The sequence below is a fragment of the Trachemys scripta genome, chromosome 10, assembly GCF_013100865.1.
Source record: "Trachemys scripta elegans isolate TJP31775 chromosome 10, CAS_Tse_1.0, whole genome shotgun sequence".
NCBI lineage: Eukaryota > Metazoa > Chordata > Testudines > Emydidae > Trachemys > Trachemys scripta.
The window spans coordinates 160,460-187,573 of NC_048307.1; the positions used below are offsets into that span (position 1 = coordinate 160,460).

General features: G+C 44.3%; 1 protein-coding gene across 5 annotated transcripts; it reads right to left on the minus strand.

Moving 5' to 3' along the window:
• Positions 1-310: 310 nt before the first annotated feature.
• Positions 311-26,869, minus strand: GNPTG (N-acetylglucosamine-1-phosphate transferase subunit gamma). Of its 5 annotated transcripts, none has more exons than XM_034783200.1 (12): positions 26,584-26,869; positions 26,179-26,233; positions 20,473-20,540; positions 19,839-19,893; positions 19,663-19,746; positions 15,378-15,471; positions 12,163-12,277; positions 10,173-10,255; positions 9,799-9,930; positions 4,172-4,253; positions 3,573-3,701; positions 311-2,503 (listed from the first exon to the last, which is right to left on the minus strand). In XM_034783200.1, the coding sequence occupies exons 2-12, from the start codon at positions 26,208-26,210 to the stop codon at positions 2,379-2,381; spliced, it is 999 nt and encodes a 332-aa protein (XP_034639091.1). In that variant the 5' UTR covers positions 26,211-26,233; positions 26,584-26,869; the 3' UTR covers positions 311-2,378. The 5 variants fall into 5 exon arrangements, with proteins under 5 accessions (XP_034639091.1, XP_034639090.1, XP_034639094.1 ...); XM_034783199.1 differs by having other exon boundaries at positions 26,515-26,869; XM_034783203.1 differs by lacking the exon at positions 26,584-26,869 and adding an exon at positions 26,515-26,579 and having other exon boundaries at positions 26,216-26,233.
• Positions 26,870-27,114: the final 245 nt, after the last annotated feature.

Genomic DNA, 27,114 nt, shown 5'->3' on the forward strand with positions numbered 1-27,114 from the left:
TATAAATGCTGGAGGTGAAGTGGGGTTTGGGATGGAGGCTGACAACTCGCGACTCCCCATGTAATAACCTTGTGACTCCCTTAGGGGTCATGACCCCCCGTTTGAGAACCCCTGAATTAGCAGGTGGTCAGGGTTAGCTAAACACAGCAAGGGAAGGAACTGTAATAATTATTTAAGTACAAATGATGTCCCTGCTGCTGGACAACTTGCTTTGTTATAACGTTCCACAACTTTGTTAGAAGAGTCCATACATTTATTCTTTATAATAATATACAGAATACAGCTACATTCAAACATTATTGGTCTTCTGTAAAAAAAAAAAAAAAAAAAAAAAATTCAATTTTCACCCATAACAATCCCAAGGTGTAAGCACCTCTCAAATGCAAACAATCCTAGTGCGGGAGAACTGCAGTTGCAGATGATACACACCAAAGAGGGAAGGAACATTTTTGCCTAAGCCAAAAGAGAAAAGGCTTACTCTTTAAACTGGCAAGGGGATTTTAATGTTCATGTAGTGCAGACTCTACCTCAGTTTGCAAGATCTTGTCTGCAAAGTAGTGTAATTATTTTGCATTCACATCTGACATCATTATGCACAGGGTATGCTGACTGGATCACTAAGATTTCCTTAATTTGAAATCTATTACAATCTAAGTTTGGAGTAGTAAATGCAAAATGCACACAAAAATGATAGTGTTTGTGACAGTACCTCAATATGTGACTAGAAGGATCAGGAACAAGCTGTGGATGGTTGGAGAGAAAAGTCAGGGGAAGGGGGGGCAGCACTCAGGGCCAAAGAAGTCCTGAGCCAACACCAAAGCTGAGGTAGGAAAGAACTTGTGAGAGAGCACCATGGCCACCTGAGACAAACCAGAAGGTTAGGAGGAGAGTATCCTACTTACACATGGTTGTTCCGTTAGTCTCAACTTTTAGTAAACCGTGTGATGGTTGTCTTAGACAAGAATTTGTTATTGTTAGCAGAGATGGGTAAGAGATGAATATTAGCTGCTAGTGTGGAAATAGGTGTTAAAGGAATAACTATTTACACCTTACAGCTTTAAAGTGGAGTAATTTCTCTAGTCTTTATGCAGTCATTTCCTTCTATCTTTTTCAATACAGTGTACTTCCAATTATCTGAATAGCATGAGGGACACAGATTTGGTTCAGATAATCAAGAGGCCATTCAGCAGCAAGGTGGCCTCCTCCACAGCCAGGGGCTTGTCATCCTCTTCACAGTCCTGGCCAGGAGTCTCTGCTCTGCCCCACTCACTCGCTGCTGGGACAGCAAGGTTGCAGAGGGCTCCCTGTGCAGCCACAGGACAAGTGACACCCAATTCCCTGCAGGCGCAAGGAAGGCTGTGGTCCTAGCAGGGCAGAGCAGAGTCCTTGCCGAGATCTCTACTCTGCCCTACCAGGACCACAGCCTTCCCACTGCACCTTGTGCCTGCAGGGATGGGGTGTCACCAGCACTGCGGCAGCACAGGGAACCTTCTGCATCTCTGCTGTCTTAACCCCATTCACTCCCATGACAGCGGTGCTGCAGAGGGTCCATTCAGCAGCAGGATGGTATTCTCTGCAGCCAGGGGCTCATTCTTCTTGCAGTCCTGGCTAGTAGTGTCTGCTCTATTACCCAAACCTCCACATTATCTGAATCCCTTCCTTATCCTCCAGCATAAAATACATGCTGCAGAGGGCATCTCTCTCATGCTGGGGGACAAGGAAGGGATTTGGATAATGCAGAGGTTTGGATAATCGGGTTTTGAATAAATAGGAGTATACTGTATATAATCTACCTGAAAGACTAGAAGGTAGATTTTGCTTTTTGCTCACATGTTCATCTCTGGCTAAAAGGTTCCACATCACTCCATCCTTCTAGCCTCATCAGTGCTGCTACAGGATTAGGAAGTACAGTGTGAACTACTCCTTCCCACAAAGGCAAATAAGCTGCCCCTGCTATCAGCGGTTAAGAAGTTTACTAATCCGTCCAAACTTGAGGACGGAACTATTCCCCCCCACATCAGGCAGAAATACAGATGCTGGGTATACAACCTTTCACTCTAATTAGTGCAATAGTTGATCAAAGCAAACAGCACAGAACTGAGATTGGAGAAGTAGGGTCTGCAGACCAATGGTTGGTAACAGTTTCAACAAAGAATTTTTACAACTTAAACAACCTTCTAAACTGAACTTCAACATCTGCAATGGCAGCACCAGAATTTAACTCAAACATTCTCTTCTCATTGATCTAGGGCAAGAATATAGAGCATTAGAAATATTCACAAAGGGTTGTTAAATTATCTTAGTACTACGATATACATCCAATTTGCTCAATATTTTAGTCTGGATGATAAATATCAAGTTCATATAGACAAATGTCTTTAAAAGGTGTCATTCCAAATGCCTGTGTCTCCCCGTAGGTGTTCATGAGCCTTTGAGCCATTCAGAACACTTGGCTTTGCAGTCACCACGTTATGAATGATGTGTTCAGCACTTGTATTTTCAGCTGAAATATTTAATTGTAAAATATCAGTTATTTCTTAACTTTTCTTAATAAAAGCTGCAATTCACATGATTTTACTTCGTCACAATAAGTCATAGGATACTGTTGAGTTACAAAAACAATGAGGAGTCCGGTGGCACCTTAAAAGACTAACAGATTTATTTGGTCAATACCAAGAAAGGGAAAATTGCTTTTGTAGTGAGCCAACCCCTCCCTTAACACCATCAATTTGGACTTGAATAGGGACTGGGAGTGGCTGGCTCACTACAAAAGCAATTTTCCCTCTCTTGGTATTGACACCTCCTCATCAATTGGGAGTGGACCACATCCACCCTGACTGAATTGGCCTTCAATATTGATTTTCCATTTGTAAAGTAACTCCCTTTTCTTCGTGTGCCAATATACATTTTATGCCTGTATCTGTAATTTTCACTCCATGCATCTGAAGAAGTGGGTTTTTTAACCACGAAAGCTTATGCCCAAATAAATCTGTTAGTCTTCAAGGTGCCATTGGACTCCTTGTGTTTTTGTGGATACAGACTAACACAGCTACCCCTTTGATGTTAAGTTACAATAAGTCATCCAATGCAAACTGTGATTTTTGCTCTTTAATATACAATTCAAATTCTCCTCTATATGGCTAGACAAGTTATCCAGTTAGTGAACAGAAATCCTGTGTAATTTATGTAACTAATAGTTTAAACTGGATATTAATTAGCAAAATCTATAATCTGCATACATTCCAACACAAAATTTTTCCCCCTGAAAAAAGTTACTCATTTCACATAATGAAAATGAAAGTTTCTCATACAGAAAAGAACTAAAAAATGCAAATATATCACTTACTCAGTTCTAGTTATTAGGTTACAGCCTAATATTTCATTGAGATGCCAATCTCTGAACACACAGGCTACAAAGAGGTGTACCTTAGGAAGCTAAATGCCCAAGGGGCATCATGAGGGACTTAGGGAATTAACTAAAGGACTGGAATTTGACATGATAAGAGGGGAACAAGCACTGAGAAGAATGAGGCATCTTGGTTGCTGGGAGGCAGGGTGAGACTGGAACTTGCCTGGAATAAATCCAGACAGCTTCTTCACAGCCAGGACCCACCCTCCTGCTGTTGCTCTCTTCTTCACACCAGGAAGTAGCATGGGACAAGTGGTGCATATCTGCAATGGAGGCCAGTGAAGGGGAGAAACTGACCAGCAAAGAGTGGAATGAGGTATGAAGCAGGAGACTTTACACACATCAAAGGAGAACAGTTCACATACTCATGGGAGCAGATTTTATTGTTGGTGTGCGGTTGGGAGAAATGAGATGAAAATATTAGTCTCGAATGCTGTGGACATTAACACTTAGCATGGGGAGGAAGAATCAGAGACTGAAGCTCAAAGTATACCAAAATAGAAGTGGAAGCAGCCACAGTCCCATTGTAAAGGCTGACACCAATAAAAACCTACATATATTTTTAAACAAGGTCTCACAGTCAAAGGTCTATTCAGTCAAAAATCACATGCAATATGCTTTACGGTAGTGCTTGACCCCCTCCAATAGAAGATTATTTGTTTATCCTGATCTTAACAATATTTTTAATTTAAAAAGAGAAAGCTGAGTATTCACATTCTAAACAGATAAGAATGAGAAAGTAGAACTACACAAAGAACTTACCTGAGTTTCTTTCATACACAATACCATGTTGAGTTAATAAATCTTTAAGCCTTTTTATTTCTTTAGAAAGTTTCTTGTACTCCTAGAATAAAAAATATTTATAAAATGGACAATATGTTTTGCCCAAATACATATGTCTACTGAAAAATTCAGTTTGCATCAAGTATAAAATGTCCAAGCATAGTTATAAGGGAAGCCACTGGGGGGGAGGGAGGGGAACAACCACCATGTTTGGAATGTTGTTTACCAGATGACTGGAGGATATGACACTAATTTTTAAAAAAATTTCCAGAAGCAATCCTGGCAACTACAGGGCAGTAAGCCTAATTTCAGTACCATGCAAACTGGTTGAAACCATAGTTTAGAACAGAATTATTACACATATAGATGAACACGATTTGTTGGGGGAAGAGTCAATGTGGCTTTTGTAATGGGAAATCATTCCTCACCAATCTATGAGAATTTTTTGATGGGGTCAACAAACATGTGGACAAGGGTGATTCAGTGGATATAGTGTACTTTCACTTTCAGAAAGACTTGACAAGGTCCCTCACCAAAGGCTCTTAAGCAAAATAAGCAGTCACGGGGTAAGAAGAAAGGTCCTCTCATTGATCAGTAATTGCTTAAAAGACAGGAAACAAAGGGTAGGAATAAATGTTGTTTTCAGAAAAGAGAGAGGTAAATAATGGTGTCCCCCAGGGATCTGAACAGCACTGGTCCCAGTACAACATATTCATAAATGATTTGGACAACAAGGTAAAACAGTTAGGTGGCAAAATCTGCAGACAATACAAAATTACTCAGGATAGTTAAGTCCAAAACTGACAGAAAGAGTTACAAAGGGATATCACAAAACTGGGTAACTGAGCAACAAAAGGGCAAATGAAATTCCATGTTGATACATGCAAAGTAATGTACATTGGAAAACATAATATCAACTATACAAATAAAATGATGGTGTCTAAATTAGCTGTTACCACTCAAGAAAGAGATAGTGGAGTCATTGTAGATAGTTCTCTGAAAATTTAGCTCAATGTGCAGAGGCATTCAAAAGAGCTAACAGACTGTTAGGAACCATTGGGAAAAGGATGGGTAATAGGACAGAAAATATCACAATGTCACTATATAAATCCATAGTATGCCCACAACCTGAATACTGCATGCAGTTTTGGTTCCCCCATTTCAAAAAAAAGATATATTAAAATTGGAAAAGGTACAACAAAGAAGGGCAACAAAAAATATTAGGGGGTATGGAATAGCTTTCATATGGGAAGAGATTAAAAAGACTGGGACTACGCAGTTTAGAAAAGAGATGATGAAGGGAAGATATGATAGAGGTCTATAAAACCATGAATGGTGTGAAGAAAGTGAATACAGATTGTATTATTTACCCTTTCACAGAACACAAGAATCAGGGGTCACCCAATGAAATTCATAGGCAGCGGGTTTAAAACAAACAAAAGGAAGTACTACTTCACACAACGCACAGTCACCCTGTGGAACTTGTTGCCAGGGGATGTTGTGAAGTTCAAAAGTATAACTTGGTTAAAAAAAAAATTAGACAAGTTCCTGAAGAATAGGTCCATTAACAGATATTAGTCAAGATGGTCAGGAATGCAACCTCATGCTCTGGGTTGTCCCTAAGCCATGGACTACTGGATGTTGGACTGGATGGCAGGGGATAAATCACTTGATAATTGCCCTGCTCTGTTCATTCTCTCTGAAGCATCTGGCATTGGACATTGGTTGAAGACAGGTTACTAGGTTAGATGGACCACTGGCCGCACTGAGTCAGACCATTCTTATGGTGTAAGAGTTCCAAAGACAGGCTGTTTAACTTGTGCACAAGGTTCATCAAAGAGATGGACAAACAAAAGGAAGTATTTCTTCACACAATGCAGTCTGTGAAACTCTTTGCCAGAGGATGTTGTGAAGGCCAAGACTATAACAGGATTAAAAAAAGAACTAGATAAATTCATGGAGAATAGGTCCATCAATGGCTATTAGCCAGGATAGGCAGGGATGGTGTCCTTAGCCTGTTTGCCAGAAGCTGGGAATGGGCAACAGGGGATGGATCACTTGGTGACTACCAGTTCTGTTCATTCCCTCTGGGGCACCTGGCATTGGCCACTGTCGTAAGACAGAATACTGGGCTATATGGACCTTTGGGCAGTTCTTATGGACAAAGTATCAGCTATACAAAAAGACAGCCTGTGTTTCTGATAGATATTACCCATAGCATCTGGTTCCAACTGTTCCTCTACTGAAGTCTGGGACTATGAATCAGGCACTTAAGCCCAGGAACTCCTTCCCTATAAACACCTCAGGTCTGCCCTTTGACTAGATTTTTATAGCACTACAACTGCTAACTCTCTCCCAACCACTGTTCCAGGGTTAGTCTCTGTCTCAAAGTTGCTGCCTGACAACCCAGCAGCAAATGTTTTACTTCTGAAGACCTGTGGCTACTCTATAAACTACAGAAGCTTTAATGAACAACTAATTAAACTATAAGGCAGTGGTCACCAACCGGTTGATCGCGATCAACTGTTCGATCCTAGAGGATCTCCCAGTTGATCACGATCTCTGGCGGCAGCGCAGTGTGGCTGCCTAAGGCTACCCCACCCCCACACCGCTCCTGAAAGTGGCCACTGCAGCCCCTCAGCCGGGGAGGCAGGAGTCTCCCTCTGTGGGCGCTGCTACTGCCTGCAAGCACCGCCCCCACAGCTCCCATTGGCCAGGAGAGCTGCAGGGGCAGTGCTTGCAGAGAGGGCCAATGTGCGGAGCCACATGCTTCCTGCCCTCCCCACCCCAGGGGCTGCAGGGGCACATTGGCCCCTTCCAGGAGCGGTGTGGGGGCAGGGTAAGCCTCGCTGCGCCCACCGCCAAGCCACCGAAGGTAAGTGCTGCCCAGCTGGAGGCCGCAACCAAACCCCCATCCCTGAGCCCCCTCCTAGAGCCAGCATACCATAACCCCTTCTGCACCCCAAGCCCCACCCTGAGCCCCCTCCCAGAGCCAGCACCCCAACCCCCTGCCCCAGGCTCATCCCAGAGCCCCTCGGCTCCAGCCCAGAGCCCGCACCCCCTCCCAAACCCCAACCCCCTGCCACCAGCCTGGTGAAAGTGAGTGAAGGTGGGGGAGAGCGAGCAATGGAGAGAGGGGGATTGAGTGAGCTGGGCAGGGCCTCGGGGAAGTGGCAGGGTAGATCCTGAGTTGCCCTTAGATTCAAAAAGTGATCTTAGACATAAAAAGGTTGGAGACCACTGCTATAAGGAAAGGCTGGAATCCCATAATATTCATCACCAGCTAGATAAATTAAAATTGAAAATAAGGTTCGAATTTTTAATAGAACTGGACATGGGCAGTGGGTGGAGCCCCCCTTTGGGGAAGCTAGCCCCTGGCTCCACCCCTTCCGCCCACACCCTCCCCACAGCCAGAGCCCCGAGACGCCCTGCCCCGCCCCACTCCGAGCATCCCCACCGTGGGAGACCTGGGCTGGCCAAAGCCCTGAGTGCTCCCTGCCTTGGCTAGAGGTGCTCCGGGTTGGCCGCAGCCCAGAGCGCCCCCCACCTGGAGAAGCCTTGAGGAGCCCCAGGTTGGCTAAAGCCACGCCGTACCTCCCCTCCTCTCCCCAGACCCAACCCACACAGAGGAAAAGCGTGTGTTAAGATGCTTTTGGTATTCCTCATGCAAATTCCAGGGTGCCGGAGGAGGCGGTATGTGCCTCCTCAGCCGTTCCGGAACCTGCATGGGGCATAATAAAACAAAACCCTTCACCGCCAAACCCTACAACAGGAGGTGGGAGGGAGTGTCTGGCTGCCACGGCAGCGCCGGGGGAGGCAGAGCCTCCCATGGCCTATTATACCCACTGTCCATGAAACTGGACCAAACCAAGAAGATATGTGGTGGATTCTCCATTCCTTTAAATGACTACATATATCTCTCTAAGAGAGATGATTTAATTAAACCACAAGTTATTAGGCCTGATGCAGGAATTAATGGGTGAAATTCTATAGCCTTTGCTATGCACGAGGTCAGACTAGATGACCACAGTGGTCTCCTTGCTTTACAATCTATGTCTACCCTTTCAGCCCAGTCAATGAATCTCAGCACATCAATGAGAGGGTACAACCATAGCACACGAACTTTTAGGCTGAATGTATTCTCTCCAGACATATTATGCACTTCAATTTTTAGTGCTCAGTGCTTGCCTTTAATTCGTACTAACATGCCCTGTAAATTCTGCTGCAGTGCATATGGGTATTGTGACAAAGTTCCTCCTCTATCTTGGTGGGTCCTGCGCTTATTGGCGGATTTTCTTGCCTCAGAGATTCACCATGTGGGTTGGGGAACAGCCCAGAGACCTTCACCTCTGGGAGAACCCACAGTCCAGGTCAATTGGGAGGTTTGGGGGGAACCCGGGCCCGCCCTCTACTCTGGGTTCCAGCCCAGGGCCCTGTGGACTGCAGCTGTCTATAGTGCCTCCTGTAACAGCTGCATGACAGCTACAACTCCCTGGGCTACTTCCCCATGGCCTCCTTCAAACACCTTCCTTATTCTCACCACAGGACCTTCCTCTTGGTGTCTGATAACGCTTGTGCTCCTCAGTCCTCCAGTAGCACACCCTCTCACTCTCAGCTCCTTGCGCCTCTTGCTCCCAGCTCCTCGCACCACAACCTGAAGTGAGCTCCTTTTTAAAACCCAGGTGCCCTGATTAGCCTGCCTTAATTGATTCTAGCAGCTTCTTCTTAATTGGCTCCAGGTGTCCGAATTAGCCAGCCTGCCTTAACTGGTTCTAGCAGGTTCCTGATTACTCTAGCGCAGCCCCTGCTCTGGTCACTCAGGGAACAGAAAACTACTTATCCAGTGACCAGTATATTTGCCTTCTACCAGACTCCTGTACCCCACTGGTCTGAGTCTGTCATAGTATATACATATATAGTTGTAGATACAGGCACACATACAGAGAATTTAAAGGATACATGATATGAACCACTGGGCCTTTTGTTTGTAAAATGGCCTGAATGTTTCAGCATAATAAGATTTAGTGTGTATATTATATGATTACCAAGTACCTATCTGCCACAAGGCTCTGAATCATAGAATATCAGGGTTGGAAGGGACCTCAAGAGGTCATCTAGTCCAACCCCCTGCTCAAAGCAGGACCAATTCCCAACTAAATCATCCCAGCCAGGGCTTTGTCAAGCCGGGCCTTAAAAACATCCAAGGAAGGGACTCTGGTCCACCTTCCACTTGCACTAACTCCCTTCTGCTTCTTAATCCCATTCTAACCCCAGTTTATGAAAGTATGTCTAAAATGCACATCACCTAGGTATCGAAAACTACTTCCCATATTCCACCCCCTAACATCTCCTGGAAAGGCATTCAGTAATGCCAGTTTGTTTCCAATTTTCAGCATTAAAATAAGTTTTGCCATTTCTATTTATTTTTAAATATACTGTTATTTAGGCAACAGAAGATAACCAAGGGAGTAGATTTTATCTGAATCCTAACAACAGACAGGCAGCTTGGCTGAGAACTCAGTGGCTCAATCACACAGCAGAAGGATGGTGATTAACTCCATGTTGGTAAAATTTCTTAGACAAGCACTGAGAATTACTTTCTATACCTTATTGCATTTCTCCACTGTTTCAAATTCCAGACTTTTTAACTTTTTATTTTTTTTCTCAATCTCCTTTTCTTCTGTTGCTCTTAAAAGTCCTGCTTCCTCAAAAATCTCCTTCAACAATTTTTTGTATCCCTGGAAAAACAAAGACATTACATAAAGCCATTCTATTTCTGTTTGTAATTTGCATTGGCTATTTTACAAGGTTTTGTGATTACCAGTAAACTGTAGCTAGATGCAGTGCACTAACAGTTTTTGCCAATAGTAGGATAAAAGCATCTATCCTAAAAAGAGCTGGAACTGCAGAAAACAGACCAGTACTACGGTAATTTGAAAGTGACAGTCCTTTAACAAGAACTCAGAATGGATAGGCAAACCTGTTCAGTTATTAGCTCATCATAAAGAGACTGCTCTGCTTCATCCCACTTCCTTCGTAGGACTTCAGTCAGTGTTGGATAAACTGAAAAAAGGAAAGTAACGCTGTCATAAATACTAACAGCTACATTTTCCTTAATTAACTATTTGAATGTAACCCTAATGCTGCTATGTGTGTGTTTTAACAGCTTAATGCGTCAATTCAACATGCATCACTGAGACCACAAACTGATACATTCACTAGCCGGGACCTGTTCCTCAATCCTATTTAAATCAATAGGAATTTTCTCAATCACTTCAAATGGGAACAGGAGCAGGCCCTAGAGGTCTAATGCTCCCAGACAGCAGCAGTGACCAAAGGTCTCTTCTTCCAGCTCCAGCTGTCCAGAAGGCTGCACCCATCACTGCTGGATGAGATCCTGATTGCACCCTCCTCACTTATAGACTATTGAAACACATCCCATCTAAGAATGACCATTAAGGCCAAATGGAGGCATATTCCAAGGGCTAGCTGGAGTGCACAGCATACTGTGGCAGTATGAATCCAATTCAAGGTGCTGGACTTCAATTACAAAACCCCAAAAGGGCTGGGGCCTGACTATCTCTGTAACCCCCTGTTAGGGCTGAGCCTCACTCTTACTATCTTCAGGGAATATTTCATTACATATCTCTTCATGCAGACATTTTTCCAAACTGATGAATGCATCCACTGACTTACCTAACTGGAGACTGGGATGGAAGTGATGAGAATGAGAGAACTACGCTATTGTACACAAATAAATTTACCAAGGTGTTGTTTGTAGATTATGTAGGCTGAATTTATCGCAATGCTCTTTGTATTCCTCCATTCCCTCCCCCACAAGCTCTCTGTATGCCCACCATCCCATCCCCTTCTTTTTCCAGGGATTCCTTGCAATTCACCTGAATCTCTTCCCTGCAAGGGTCTGTGTGCCCCCCACTCCCCTCTCCTCCCGTGCCAGGTCCTTCATTCTCTCCCCATACCAGCAGCTCAGCATACATCCTATTATCCTCTTTCCCCCAAACTCCATTCCTCATACCAGGGTCCTCCAATCAACCCCCCCACACACACACACACCAGGAGTTCTGTGTGCCCCCCATTCCAAATCTCCCATGCTAGGGGCTGTGTCTGATTCTCCAATTTTCAGGGGATCCTTTATTCTGGCCCCCAAGACAGGGGCTGTGTGCACACTTATTCCCCACCTTCCCTGGGTCCTTCAATCTTCCCCCAGCATGGGTTCTGTGCCCCCAATCCTCTCTCCCCCATATCAGATCCCCCAATCTCCATCCCCCCACTAAAGATTCTTGTGCTCCTTTCGTGCCTCCCTCCATATGAGGGTCCCCCATTTTCCCCTAACATTCCAGCAGCTGTGTGCACTTCTCTCTGCTCCCCCCAGGCCCCTCCATTTCCCTTTCCTCCACCACCATTACTTTCTGTCCAGAAGAGAAGTCATTCAGCATGTCAACGTGTTACACTATTGGGAGGATAAGCTGACATGAGCATGGATATTGTTGTGCTGGAATGTGTTCATGAAAATCATGAACTAGGTCTGTGATCTACAGATAATTGTAGAGGTGCTAGAGGCTGTGGCTAAAAAGCTGTCAGGGGCTCTTTTGTTCCCCAATCTCCCCCTTTTGGTTTTCTGCTCTTCCCCGAGATCAAATAGGGTTCTGACAATTGATGCCTTGAACATTCCCTGAAATTCTGAAATTAACTGGAAGGAGTTTTCAAAAGTTATCCCATTACATATAGAGAAATGCCATTGAGTTGATCGTAGGGACTTTGCAAGCTCAGATAAGAGTGCCCAATTATTATAGTGATGGTTACTTTAGAAATGCTTGTAATAAACAATGTTACATTTACTTCTTATTGATGTAATGATAAAAACTAACAAACCAGAAATCTAAACTTAAAGGCTTGGGTAAAATGCCACCTGCCTCTCACACATGCACAGACCTTTTTATCCTACCTACCTAAAAGAGAATGAGGATGGCAAGCAAGAGGAGTCTCAAATGTTAGAGAGTAAACACAAGTACTTGGCTCAGACACATGAGCCAACTTATTGTTTTTTCCACAAATAAGAAGAACCTGAAGAGCAGAAAAAGAAGGATGAGAGGAAATAGGTTAAACACACAATATAGTCACTAGTTTCATGTTGAACAGAACCAACATACATCACTAACTTCCCATTTTACCATGAGCATAGATGCATTCCAGCAAGTACTGTAGTCAGCTCTCAGTGCTGCCATCATTTTACCCAGTGCAGAAGAAAGAGGTCACAGCCACTAGTTAAGTCTTTTTCAGATTAAGTTACCCATATATATCAGAGGGGTAGCCGTGTTAGTCTGAATCTGTAAAAAGCAACAGAGGGTCCTGTGGCACCTTTGAGACTAACAGAAGTATTGGGAGCATAAGCTTTCGTGGGTAAGAACCTCACTTCTTCAGATGCAAGTAATGGAAATCTCTAGAGGTAGGTATATATCAGTGTGGAGATAACGAGGTTAGTTCAATCAGGGAGGGTGAGGTGCTCTGCTAGCACATGTGAATGGCTATCCAACTACAGAAACAGTTTCTCCTCCCTTGGTGTTCACACCTCAACTGCTAGCAGAGCACCTCACCCTCCCTGATTGAACTAACCTCGTTATCTCCACACTGATATATACCTACCTCTAGAGATTTCCATTACTTGCATCTGAAGAAGTGAGGTTCTTACCCACGAAAGCTTATGCTCCCAATACTTCTGTTAGTCTCAAAGGTGCCACAGGACCCTCTGTTGCTTTTTACCCATATATACTCGTTCATAAGTCGAATATTTTTGGTAAAAAAAAGATGCATCAAAGAGCGGGGGTCGGCTTATAAACAGGTCTACACCAAAATTTGATGATTTTAAACTCTATGGAATCATTGAATTGAATATCTAACACATTGTTGATTTGTTTACCTTGAGCGTCTGCAGGCATGGAGCCCTTCGGCTCCCTGTGGCTGCGGTTCACCGTTCCCATTGGGTGGGAACAGAACTGCTGACACTGGGAGCTGAGGGGCTCCACGCTTGTGAACGCTCCAGGTAAACAAAACGTCCAGGCCCGCTAGCGGCTTACCCTAATGGGCCAGGAGCCAAAGTTTGCCAACCCCTGAAATATAGGGTCGGCTTATGAAAGGGTCATACCATTTTTGCTATTTTTACCGAACCATCTTGGGGGGGTCGGCTTATAAATGAATGGGCTAATGAACGAGTATATATGGTATTTTAAAGCATGGAATAAACTTGTTCCTTTCCCAATGGGAAGTGATTCCTCCACCTAAGTCACCACAACTTCCAACAGACACACACTAAATTAGATGCCCTTCAGTGCATTTGCTACTGAGTGATGCATGCTCCCACCTCTGAAGGACTACCAGCCTATGAACAGTGAAAAATTGCATTCAGGTCTCTTAAATAGCAGTACAAAGAAAAAGCACTAAACACCAGGCTCTTATGTCCTTTAATTTTTCCAAAGAATATTGATTTATCCGGCATTGTAGATGCTCATTATGATCTTTACATTTTCAGCTTTAATGTTTCATGACCTTTTACAAGCAAAAGCCCAAGGAAGATTCAAATTCTTAATATTAGAAATCATGCAATACTAGAAGGCCAAATATATATTCAATGTGGCTACAGGAAGAAAGGATGCTCTTATGGCATGCATAATAGGCTCCCTTCTCCACCCCTTGGATCAACACAAACAGGCTGGATGCTTCCCAGTTAATAAGCCCCATTTTTTATTCCCCTTCACCAGTACAGCCTCATGAAGCAATATAAAGCTGAAACTTTCACCTTAGCCCACTATCCAGGGAAGGACAGGGACAGATCTCCTCATCCGGAGATCCTGCCTCCCCTAGCCCGTACCAGCCACTCTCCTTGCACATCCTTCTTGTTCTCTAACTTCCCAGCTGACAGGTTGGTTGTTCTCACTAGCTTGTCAGCCTCTTGCCTAATTAAACCACTGAGCACCCTCCCTCCAATTAAATCCACTCCAGGGGGGAATAGGTAGTACCTTAGTGACAGAGTACTTGGTCAGTTCTAGGCTCCCAGCACTCTGTCACAGTAAGACAGTGCACTGGAAGTCAGAAACCTTGGTTCTATTGCTGGCTCTCCAACAGGATTCTTCTGTCATCTTGGCCAAGTCACGTCACTACCCGCCTCACTTTCCCACTGATCAACCTATCTATCTTAGGATTTTACACAGCCACCCATCACTGTAGTATCTAAGTGCTTCCACATAAAATCAATAGCAATAGCTATTGTCTTGTGTGTCAGAGGAATGTGAGACTTAATTTTGTAAAGCTCCTTAACCTCTGGGAAGGACCTAGAGAAGTGAAAACATTATTTTAACAAGGGGAGAAGAGAGGTCTCAGGCAGAAGTTCCCAGATTTTTACATGGAAAAGTATGGACCTCATCTTTTCAGAGTCTTTTGGACATCTCCTTTTCATTCACAATCATGTAACATTCCTTTTCAGCAAAAGCAACTGCTCACATGTAACTGTCATGTATTTTAACTGTTTTTAATAGTTTTATCTTTTTGACAAAAGCTAATTATACTGTCTTTATTTGCTCTTCATTTTACCTTCCACCCCTTCTGCACACATCTGTTCTGCTCCTCTCTCACCTGAGCATGCTTCTTGTGACCTGGCCCTCTACTTTTCCCATACAAGTTTCTCTGCCACTTGGTTTCCTCTCAAAGTACTGTTTAACTACCTAGTTCACTCTCCCTTGACATGTGTCATCCAGTAGTGGCTGGCAACTCCAGTCCCACAAGTAACTTCTATTTCTCTCCTCTTATGTTGCAATGGCCGATAGCAGAAGTTACAGAGCATTTGTCCCTAGTGGTAATGGTAATACCAGAACATCCTATTTTGCATGAACAAAAAGAAAGAGTTAAAGTCTCCAGACTGGTGTGAGTGAAAACAACATCATCAGCCTTTTATCCTAGTTTTACCCTCCATTCCTAACTGATGTCCCATATCTCATCTTGCATTTTTCTACTTCATGTCCTAAACCATGAACTCTTTGGGCAGGAAGAGATCTCAATTTGTAAAACCCCATCTAAGTTTTCAACTCCTATGGTATATTAATGGCTTTAATAGTTTAAACTGGTACAAACATGCCAGCTGTATTAACGGCATCAGGACGATTAATTACTGTACCTTTGTCTCTCTGTTTTTGGTTTCACATGAATCCCCTTCTCTCATCCACATGCCAACAAATGTGTTGTTGTAAATTTCCCATTCATGCCAAATACTGGAAAAAGAGAACAGCTCAAAAGACATGTTTTTTAATTTTGGGGAGAAAAGTTAAAAACCTGGTAAGAAAAACAGAAATACTCTAACACTGTATTAAAATTCACTTTATCAATTTCAATTTTTTGTAGGTCCTTTAATATCTCCTTTTCTTACTGCCCAGCTCTGCCCCATCACAGATCAATTACCTCATAACCACAGTGGAGTTCTTTAATTACTTATAGAGTCTCCATCACAGTAGTTTCTGAGCACTACGGTTATTCTGACGTGTCTCAAAACCATTTCCACACTTTCTTAACCAAATAAAACTGAAAAAGGGTTTTAATTTTGTCATCAATAATTTGTTTGAAAGAGGCGTTACCAAACTCCAATCTTCTCAATTGCTCAGAATACAGAGTAAGCCCAAACAATGTATGTCAGCAGATGGGTGAAACAAGAATACAAACTCAAAAACATGCTCACTCTTCAAAACTTGTCAGTGAAGAGAAGCATTTATTAACAATATATTTCTGAAAAGTGACCTATTCCAATTTAAAATGAAATATTCCCTGTTAGACCATAAAACTCATGATAGTCACAACTGTGGTCTCTCAATCAACCCAGGTTGGGGGCCAGGATAGAATCCTGACTCGGAGGATAGCCTTAGGGATTGTCCACCCAAGGTTTTTTCACACTAACTTTTTTTTTTTTTTTTTTTTAATTAAAATGCCCTGGGTCCATACAACACAATTCTTCTTTCAAATGAAGTGCCAATTATTGCAAATTAGACAATCCACTTTGAAAGTTCATTTCAGAATGAATTAGTGCAGAAAAAGGTTTTTGTGGATGCATCTGTATTTCGCACTGACTTGGTAGTCCTCCAGTTGCTCTCCCACACTGCATTGCATCACACCATATCAGGACCAAGCTGTTTGTTTACCTATGTTCACTCTACCGCTCTGGGAGGTCATTTAAGATGGATGTGACCTCCACATTTAAATGCTGGTGCATAGCCAGGATCACCCCCTTTGCAAATGCAAACTCCTGGAGCCCCATACTTCAGTATTATAACACTGTTATTATTGCAACCATGCCTTGTGCATCCGCATGAAACCATGCGGAGATCATGGACTTCCTTATCATCTGGGGAGAGAAGAAGAGCAGGCCTGCTTTTACAACAGCGACCATAAGGCCAACAGAAAAGTCATTTCACGTCTGTTGTTCTGTTTCCCACCTGTAAAATGGGGATAATACTTACTGCTTCACAGACATGCCCTGACAAATAACATTTGTACAGCTCTTTGAAAATGTAAAAACATAGTAAAAGGAGGGCAACCCAGAAACCTCAGCCTTCCACATTCACTCCCTTCCCTTAGTTTACTGAAAAAGACATGGAAATAGAACCATAAAAAAAGTTGTATGGCTAACAAACCAACACTTTACTTCAATTTTTAATCACTTTGCTTTTCATTGCTTTCCTTTTGTGTGTATGTGTATGGTGTCTATTTAGACTAAGCTCTCTGAGGCAGGAACTTTATCATAGAAGATTAGGGTTAGAAGTGACCTCAGGAGGTCATCTAGTCCAACCCCCTGCTCAAAGCAGGACCAAACATGTATAATATATTTATCTTAAAACATATACAATCTGTAAGGCGCCTATCAAACTACTGGAGGTCACAAATGCAGAAAAATAAAATATTATTGTTACATGATAAAGCAAGGTCTTGCCTTTTAGGATGTGGCACCCCATTCAGGGTGCACTGCGATCTCCAAGACACAGATTCTCTGTATCCTGGAGTTTGAAGGCATTTAGCAGAACAACTAGAGAGACTTAGATACTAAATTTTTGGAATTATCTAATTTGAGTAGCAAGAATAATCACACACTTTAAAAATACTCAGTAGCTTTCACTGTGAAATATGTAAAATCCTCATTTTTGTTTCTCAGTCCAAGAAATCCTTTAAAACATCAAGTTAGTCCATCCATTATCTTTCATGATGTATAAACATTTTAAAGTGAAACTGAAACAAGCCCAGATCTGTCTTCTTGGAACATCAGTTTTCATTTTTGCTTAACTGAAACAAAAGTCCTTGATTGTGGAAAGAACCAGGCTTTGCTAACCCCTGAAAAAAAATATCTCAAACATTTCTAAAGCACCTATCCCCACAGTATCTAAGCAATAAAACAACAAATAAAGATAGCACTGACTACAGCATACGTAAAAAGAGGCTCCTTTCTGATGTGTGGGAAACATAGGCCTTTTTGAAAACACAGGTCTTGAACGTAGACCTGAATCATAGAAGATTAGGGCTGGCAGAGACCTCAGGAGGTCATCTAGTCCAACCGCCCTGTAGTCCAAGAATCTGATCCTGGACTAAAATGGTCCTTCAGAAATATTTTTAAAATGGATAAATACCCTTGTTCAGTAGTTCAGTGCAGCATCTCTGCATCCTGAACACTTTCTCAGGTCAGGACCTTTCTCCAACAATTCTGTTACTCTCCCAGTTTCCAGACAAATCAAATAATTCAGTGGTTCTGGGTCTTCACAGCTTAAAGATCTATCACCGGCACAGGCTCCCTACTGCTGTCTAGAAATCCACTGCAGCTCAGCTAGCTTGTAGGATTCTCTCTGATGCTGACAAGAGTGACTACAAACCAGTCTCTGCCACTGTCTGGTCCTAAGGCCCATTATATTTCTGGGTGTAACCTCCTCGTCTCAGACTTTCTGACTAGCCTACTTGCAGGGAAGACCAGCCCTTCACTCACGTTCTACCCATCTGCACACAGGAAATATTTATAGAGGCAGACACCTTTAAATCAGTCTTTGTTTTTAAATTTAATGTATGCTAGCTCCTCTACTTGGATCTAGGCACTGACTCGACAGGCTGAATGGGCTTTTATTAAATATGTTTAAAATTATTTCTAGGCCCAGACCAAGAAGGAGTTTCATTTCAAGAGATCACACTTGAGAGCTATATGCAACTCAAAACTGAGATTTAAGGAGAAAGTGCCCATGAAAACTTGGCTAACGTAAATTGTGGCTGTATACTTATTTTGTGTTTCTTGCAGGAAATGCATGTCATGTGCAGTTGACAATGGCTTCCAGTCTGTTTTTGGGGTCAAACTGCATGTCTTTTTGTGTTATGTTACTGGAACTATAAATAGCCAAGCCATTCAATATCAGAATAGGTGGTTTAAATGGAAGACAGCTGGAGATATGGCATCTTCAGAGACTGGAATTTATTGCCCCACTGGTCCAACTTAGCCCAAATGTGTTGACCTTTAGGACACATTAAAAGTCCTATTAGCTTTCCCAGGTTTTCCAGGGATTGTGAGATGGGGAACATTTTATTTTAGTGGAAAGGAAAATCTTTATAAAGATATGTAATACACTTAATTTTTGTGCTCTTAGAGTGTCCAGAAAATAAATCTCATACTCAACTATAATGTCTCCATTTTGTAGTTATGTCAGTTCTGCCTTAAGAATTTTTATTTGGTGTTTTAAAAGACATTATCCCATATATGGGATAATTCCCATTCTTGGGCAATCTCAAGCAGTTGATGTAATGCTACACGTGATCCATAAATGGGAAAAGGATTGTTAGAAAGAATACTTACCTTTAGAGCCCTCTTTCAAATTTTACTCTCGGCATATGTTAAAACCAACTAGGATTTCCAAATTCTGGATCCTCATAGCTTAGCTAACATGCAGTTTTTAAGTTTAAAGCAAAAGCCACTAAAATTGTATTTTCAACATTAGCTGTAAAGTAATGAGAACAGCAGGAACGAGATGATGCCTACAGTTGAAAGCTGCCAGATTGATCTATTTTACGTATTCTTAAATTATGTCTCAAGAATAAAATGTGATAGTCTAATAAGAATTTATTAATTAATAAAATAAATGGCCAAGGAGCCTGATTTACTAAAAGTCCATGATTTGGCTATTAGAAGAGGTTTAACAAGATACATTTTGCAGCGCTTTCACACAAATTGTACCCTCAGTTACACCCTTACAACTTCATCAGCTTCTACAGGATAGTGGCATTGGTGTAACTGAAAACAGTTTAGAGAACAGTGTTTGGATTTAATGCGAAGATTAGTTTATTTTCAAGGTAACGTAACTATAACTAATTTAAAAAGTGCTGATTTCAAGAGCTCTACAAAGAGCGCAACTCACAAACTAAAATAAAAAGAAGAGTCTGGATTTTCTCACCCTAAAATCCCACTGTAGGCATTCCACCGAAAGGTCTGCTCATGCTGAGTGACATTATGGAAAGGACAGAACTCATATTTATACCTAAAGAAACAAAATATGTCAGATTTTAAAAAATAAAATGAAGGCCTATATCATTCTAAAAATACAGTCAGGCACCTAAACCAGTTACTCACGTAGATTCCACAAAACTGAAACATTTTCCAGCAAGCCTGAAGAGATGTGCAGGACCTGAAAATAAAATGAAATGGCTTGCAAAAGGGATAATGGGTTGGTTAAATTTAAACAGAGTTATCATGATCATAGAATTGTATGTGTACATGTTGCAGATTTAACATTCCACAGAGCGTAAGGCAATCAGCATCCAAGAAACCTAAACTAAGGTACTTATTTTGCCCTCATTACCATAGTATCTTTGTGCCTCAATCTTTAATGTATTTATCCTTCAAACATTCTGATAGGGAGGTAGGGAAGCACTGTTATCCCCATTTTAGGGACTGGAAATTGAGGCATAGAGAGACTCACACAGGAAAATTATTTTGACTAGGTTAGGTGCTATATAAGTGACAAGTACTAACTGGTAGTATCTGAGATGCAAATAATTATCTGTGAAATTCAGAGAAGAAATTATTCTTGCATAAGGCTAAAAAACATTTTCATGATTGGATTAAAGAACATAGAGCATAGACTAATCATGTAGATATTATACTGTGGCAAGTGCTTCTACCAAAGTCTATCTTACTATTAAACAACTGCAATCAAAAATTACACTCACAAAAATAGTCACATATAATAGACATTTTCACACACCTGAGGTTGGGGAAGGTGCCATCTTTGGAAGGAGCCTGTTTGTCTGAGGTAGGAATGGATTGTTCAATCTTTTAAAAAAGAAAAAAAAGACTAATTTAAAATAATTTAGACTAATTTAAAATGATGTTTTCCATCTGCAGTGAGATTAAATTAGAATATTTTTATCCAGGTATTTAATATTTCCCCCAGCACCCTAGTATCTGAGCATCTAAAGGACTGTCAGATTGAAAACAACAGCCCAAACCATCAAACCGGGATCCTAAATCCATATTTATATACCTGAATAATAATAGTCTGATTTTCAAAGGTTCTCAGGACCATCCACATGTATGGTCACATGAACCCCTGGTAGGGTCATGGTTACGTACTGTGACTGTGGTGGTTCTTCGAGTAGATGCAGCCATGCATTCCACTTAGGTGACTCACAAACAATATGCACCCCAGAAGGCGGGGCTCAGAGTCTACCTAAACAAGGTTTGCAGGACCACCCTATCAAAACTTGCATCTACTCTGGATGATAGGTAATGGCATAATGGTTCATAAATGTATAGATCGACAACCGCATAGCAGCCCTGCGAATGTCCAATATTGAGATGTCACTACGGAAGGCTATTGACATTGCTTGATCTCCTGTAGAATGAACTCGCACCCACTGAGGAGGTGTAGCCGAAGCTATTTCATATGCAGTCTTGATACAGCTTATTATCCATTTAGAGACCATCTGTGAAGAGACCAGTTGCCCCTTCATGTGATCTGCATATGACACAAGCAGATGAGGCAAGCATGACAGTTTAATCCTGTCCAGATAAAAGACTAGACATCATCTGACATCTAACCTATGGAGATGCTGCTTCTCCAGAGGTTAATGTGGCTTAGGAAATAACACCAGTAACTATACTACCTGGTTCAAATTAAACTGAGAAACTTTACACAAAAATTTTGGGTGTGGTCATAAAGTCAAATTTTTCTTGTAGAACTGTATATAAAGGGGCTCTGACATCAGAGCCTGGAACTCACAGACTCTCCTTGTAGATTATCACTACCAGGACTGCAGTCTTCTGACTGCAAAGTGGAAATGGACAAGATGCCAGGGGCTCAAATGGAGGTCCCATCAAAGTCACTAGGACCATGTTAAGGTCCCACAGAGAAACCGGCTCTCGGACCAGATGATGGAGATGAAGAAGCCTTTTTAAGAATCTTGCTACCATGGCATTGGAGAAGACTGATCTTCCCTGAATGGGGAGGGATGAAATGCTGACATCACTACCAGATTCACTCTCAATGAGCTAAGCACAAGGCCTGATAACTGAAGGTGCAGAAGTAGTCCAAGTTCTCCTGGATAGAAGCCAGCATCGGCTGTCGTCTGCAGGCCAATGACTGCACTAAAAATCACTTCCAGTTTGCCAAATATGCCATTTTAGGACCTGTTGAACAGCCACCAAAAACCACTCTTCCTCATTCAGCCATGAACAAGTTAGGGAGAAAACTTGTTCACCTTAGCCTCTAAGGCAGGGGTCGGCAACCTACGGCACGCGAGCCGATTCTGAGCGGCACGCTGCTGCCCACTGAGAGGAGGAGGAGGAGGAGGAGGAGGGGCCGGAAAACGCCACGCTGGGGGAAGGAGGAGGAGGGGGAAGCTTGGCTGCTGCAGGATCAAGCTTCTGCCCCCCACCGCACTCAGCCCCCCTGCCCACCGCTCTCCCCTGCGGGGGCAGAAGCTTGGTCCTGCGGCAGCCACACTCCGCCCCCGTTTCTTCGCACAGCATGGTGCATTCCAGCCCCTCCTCCTCCCAGAGGAGCAGAGCTGAGCGCAGTGTGCGGGCTGCTCCGTAGAGCAGGCAGAGAGAGGTAGGGATGGGCCTGGGGGAACGGGGTGGAACAGGTCATATCCCTCCCAGCCCCCTGCCATGAGCCGCTCAGGCCAGGGGGCTGGGAGCACCCCCACAAGCCGAGCACCCCAGCCTTCTGCCCTGAACCCCTCCACCCCAACACACACCCATCCCTCTACCCTGCACCCCCACAGCCCCATTTCTCTGCCCTGCACCCCCCAGCCCTCTGCCCTGACCTCGAGTTGCCCCCAACACCCAGCCTTCTGCCCTGCATCTCCACACACACTCCAGCCTTCTGCCCTGAACCCCCCACACACCCAGCCTTGTGCCCTGCATCTCCACACACCCCAGCCCTCTGCCCTGACCTCGAGTCCCCCCCAACACCCAGCCCTCTGCCCTGAACCCCCCCATACCCTAGAATCTATGAATCTATGAATCAGCTGCGCTGTGAGACATCGGGAGGTGAGAGCGGGAAGTAGGATGTTACTGCAATCCCATGTAAGTAGGTCAGGATGGACAGAGGAAGGGGTACAGGAGGCTGAACTGACAGTGCAAGAAGGTCAGAGAACAAGCACTGCCTCAGTCACACCGAGGCAATAAGAATGAGTTTGGCCCAATCCTCCTTTTGCTTGAGGATGCCTGTGGGATGATCAGTATTGGGGGAGGAAGCCTGCAGGAGACCTGCCAGCTGAGATGAAAAGCATTGGACTGTGAGCCCAGACAGAGGCCCCCTTGAGAACTGAATAGACTACACTTTCTGTGTCTCTTGTAGCAAACGGGTCAATCATCAGAATGCCCAAGCTGCAAAGATGACCCAGAGGCCTTTGTCTTCAGGGACCACTGGTGACTATGGGAAAAATTCCTGCTGAGATGGTTTGCAAGATGATTCTGGACCCCGGGCAAGTGATCAGCTATGGGAGTGATATTCTCCTGGACACGGAATTACCACAATCTGATTGCTTCTTGGAAGCACCTAGGGAGGTGGTGGAGTCTCCTTCCTTGGAGGTTTTTAAGGCCCGGCTTGACAAAGCCCTGGCTGGGATGATTTAGCTGGGAATTGGTCCTGCTTTGAGCAGGGGGTTGGACTAGATGACCTCTTGAGGTCCCTTCCAACTCTGATATTCTATGATTCTATGATTCTAAGAGCATCCTGGAGCATGCTCCCCCTTGCCTGTTCACAGAATACAACATGGTGGTATTGTTGGTAAGTATGTGAACCACTGAGCCTAATACAGTCCAGAAAAGCATGACATGCATTGTAGATGGCCCAAAGCTCCAACATATTGATATGCAATGAGGCCCCTGCTCCAACCACACATCCTGAACTTTCACTGACCCCAGATGTGCTCCCCAGACCATCAGGGAGGAACTCGTTGGTTATGGCCAGACAAAGGGAACACCCTGACAAACATTCTCCAGAAGTATCCACCATCGCAAGGAGTCCAGGACCAATGGAGGGAGATGGACCAATTTGTTCAAGAGGTGAAGAGTCAGACAGTAAACTGTCCAGAGACATATTTGAAGGGGGTGAAGCCATAGCCTTGCAAACTATACCACCTGCATGCAAGCGGACATGTGGCCCAAGAGCCTCAGGCATATCCAAACTGTCATGGAAGGCTGCAACTGCAGACTGAGGCAAAGGTAGCAAATTACCTGAAAATGGTCAGTCAGCAGAGATGCTCTTAAACTCACAGTCTGCTAGGGCTTCAATAGACTCAATTTTATGAAGGGGAACCAACGTTGACTTCCCAGTGCTTAGGATGAGATCCAAATAGTTGAGCAAGCGCAGTATAGTGTTGATGTGAGAAAGGACGGCCTCTCTGGACCTGCTTCTCAGTAATCAGTTGTCCAAATTCAGGAAGATGTGACCAAGACCATCCAATTGGTAAAAACCTGAGGGGCAGAAGAGAGTCCAAACGGAAGTGTACTGAAAATGGCACTCCGCCATGATGAAGCGAAGGAATTTTCTGTGGCTCAGCAAAATTAAAAGTATGTGTCCTGAAGGTCCAGAGCAGCAAACCAGTTGTTCTGAGACAATGTGGGGAGAATAGTCAATAGAGTAACCATTCAGAACACTGTGTATCTGATACATTTGGTGAGGCTGCGAAAGTCGAGAATTGATCTTATCCCTACCTTGGATTTGGGCACCAAAAAGTATCTGGCCCCGGTGTTCCATCGGAACTGCCTCCACTGCTCCCAAAGCCAGTAGAGAGCGAACCTGCTTAAGGAGTGGTATCTTGTGAAAGGGGTTCCTGAAGAGGGACAGGGAAGCAGGGTGGGGGGAAGGGATGGAAAGAAATGGACGGCATAGCCTGATCTGACACTGCTTAGGATCCAGCTATCAGTGGTGATCGAGCCCCAAGCCTTGTGACAGCAACCCAGCCTGTCCCCAGCAGGTGCTGCTTTAGATGAAGATCCTTTACCACCTGAGTGGCATTTTGTGAACTATTTGGAAATTGAATCTCCTTGAAGTGGACTTTGCCTAAACATTGCGAGCATGCATATGGGGATTGTTGTTGGGATTGCTCCCCCTCAAAACACATAATGTTTAATCCCTGGTGAGGGCATCGCCATAGAAATACTTAAATTAAAGCTAACTAACACTAAATCTAACTAGCACTATACTAAGAATACTAATTAACTATATACAATTTAAAAAGTCACTGCAAAATAGAGATTGTAAGGTTAGGAACCACACAGAGCTCTGACTCCAGCCACAGGCAGTATGAAGAAACTGAATGGGGTCGAGGCAGTACTGCCTCAGATAGCCAGGGAAGGGGTTATGAGCACAAGACACGCTCACACCTAAGCAGAATACATGGTTGCATCTAAAAATCTTCAACCTGGACACCCAATCACACGGGGACAAATCACCAAGCAGAAGGACCAGAGCCATTTCTGTGTCAACAGACCTGAAAACAGACTGAAAGATAAAAGAAATCTAGGGACTCCAGATGATGCCAGTTACCTCACCATGACCTTTTCACTTTTCCCTAAACACAGCAAGTCGAAGATAAGGCAATACATTGGCAATGTCAGAACATGGTTTCTTACCTAAGGGCCAAACAGCCACTTCTTTGAGAGAACCTGGTCTACTGCATCCTGCCCTCCTTCAGGAAAGCTTTAGAGATCTCAAGGAATGGACTCAATTTGTCTCATTACCCATTGGCAGAGGGTCCATCTCACAGGTAATAGCCCCATCCTCGTTCCTAGAACACTATGAATTACTTTCCAATCTAACCAGTGCTCAGCATTCTGGATTCAAATTTGGTTCTGATTAGATTTGGTTTAATTCTTAAAGCCAGTTACCTGAGCAACAGCATCACCTACAGGTGTCATCTGAAATACCCCTGGTGACAGTCCCTAGATCTGAACTTGTGACCTGGAGGCAGGCAGTTCTTTGTGTGGCACTCACTTGATCACAGAGAGCAAGGCGGTGGTTAGTTCCTCACAGCAAAAAAAGAGTGTGATTTTACATCAAGATAACCACTTTAGTGTAAAATCCTTGTGGAGGCAAGGCACTGTAGTTTTAACCTTGATGTAGCTAGTCAAGATAAACCCCATATGAGAGAGCCGTTATTTCAACTTGCCACGTCAAAGTAGAAACTACCTTTGCCTCATTTCCACTAGGATTTTACACTGAAAGAGCTCTTTTGATGTAAAAACACATTTTTCTTCTTTTTTGCAGTGAAGACAAATGCCAAGTTTGCTCAGGGTGCAAACCATGGGCCAAGGAGGTTGACAGGAAGATGATGATTATCACTGCCCAACTGTATGTCTATGATATAAGTAAATGTGCCCAGCGTCCACAAAGGGCTAGCAAATTGCTGTCAGTAACAAGAGAAATTCTGCATGGGAAAGTACCAGGGCCACGCACCCAAAGGTGTTCGGCTCCTCCACGATTTTCATCTTACCAGCTGACGTAAAGAGACCTATAAGAAAGAGGGAGAGGGCATGGTCAGTGGGTGGGAGAGGAAGCTCACTGCGGTGGCGAAGTCAGCGGGTGGGTGCGGGGGCTTCCCTAGGGCATGGTCAGTGAGTGGGTGTGGGGGAGGGGGACTCGCGTGGGGCTCACGCGGGGGAGGAGGGAGATCGGGCAGCGGCAGGTGTGGGAGGAGGGCGGCAGTGGGGGCGCGGTCGGTGGTTAAGGAGGGGGCGCTCCCACTCCACAGAACCCAGTCCGTGGGGTCCATCCCACCCCCTCGGCGCTCACCGAACCCCGCGTTCAGCAGCGCGAGCAGCAGCGCCCAGGCCGCCATTGCTCCCGGAAGCGGAAACGCGCCTCTCGGGGAGCTGCAGCGCAGAGCTCCTTCCGGTCCGGTCGGTCACGTCAGGCGGCGGCCGAGGTGCGGGCGCCCGCCAGCCATGGGCAGGAAAAAGCCGTTTCGCCGCCCGGACGGACGCAGCCGGCGCGCGCCCAAGTCCCTGGAGACCTTCGCGGCGGACGCGCAGGCGGCGCTGGCAGGTGCCCGGACCCCGTGGTTTTCGCCCCAGGGGGCGAGGGGGCTGGTTGGCTTAGATAGAAACTTAACGAACCGCCCCCCTTGCGGCGCGGACCCGCCGCCCGCCACGCGCGCCCGTGTGACGCGGGAAAGGAGCCGCCGAGCCCCAGCGGGTAGAGGCTGGTGCCTAGCCCCGCCCCTTCCCCGAGGCCCCGCCCCACTCCCTTATCCCCTCCCGCCCTTGCTCCCCCTCCCCCACACCTGTTCATGGGGGTGGAGCAGGGGGTTGGGGGGCAGGCTCTGGGCCGAGGCCGAGGAGTTTGGAGTATGGGAGGGGGCTCCAGGCTGAGCCTGGGGCAGGGGGTTGGGGG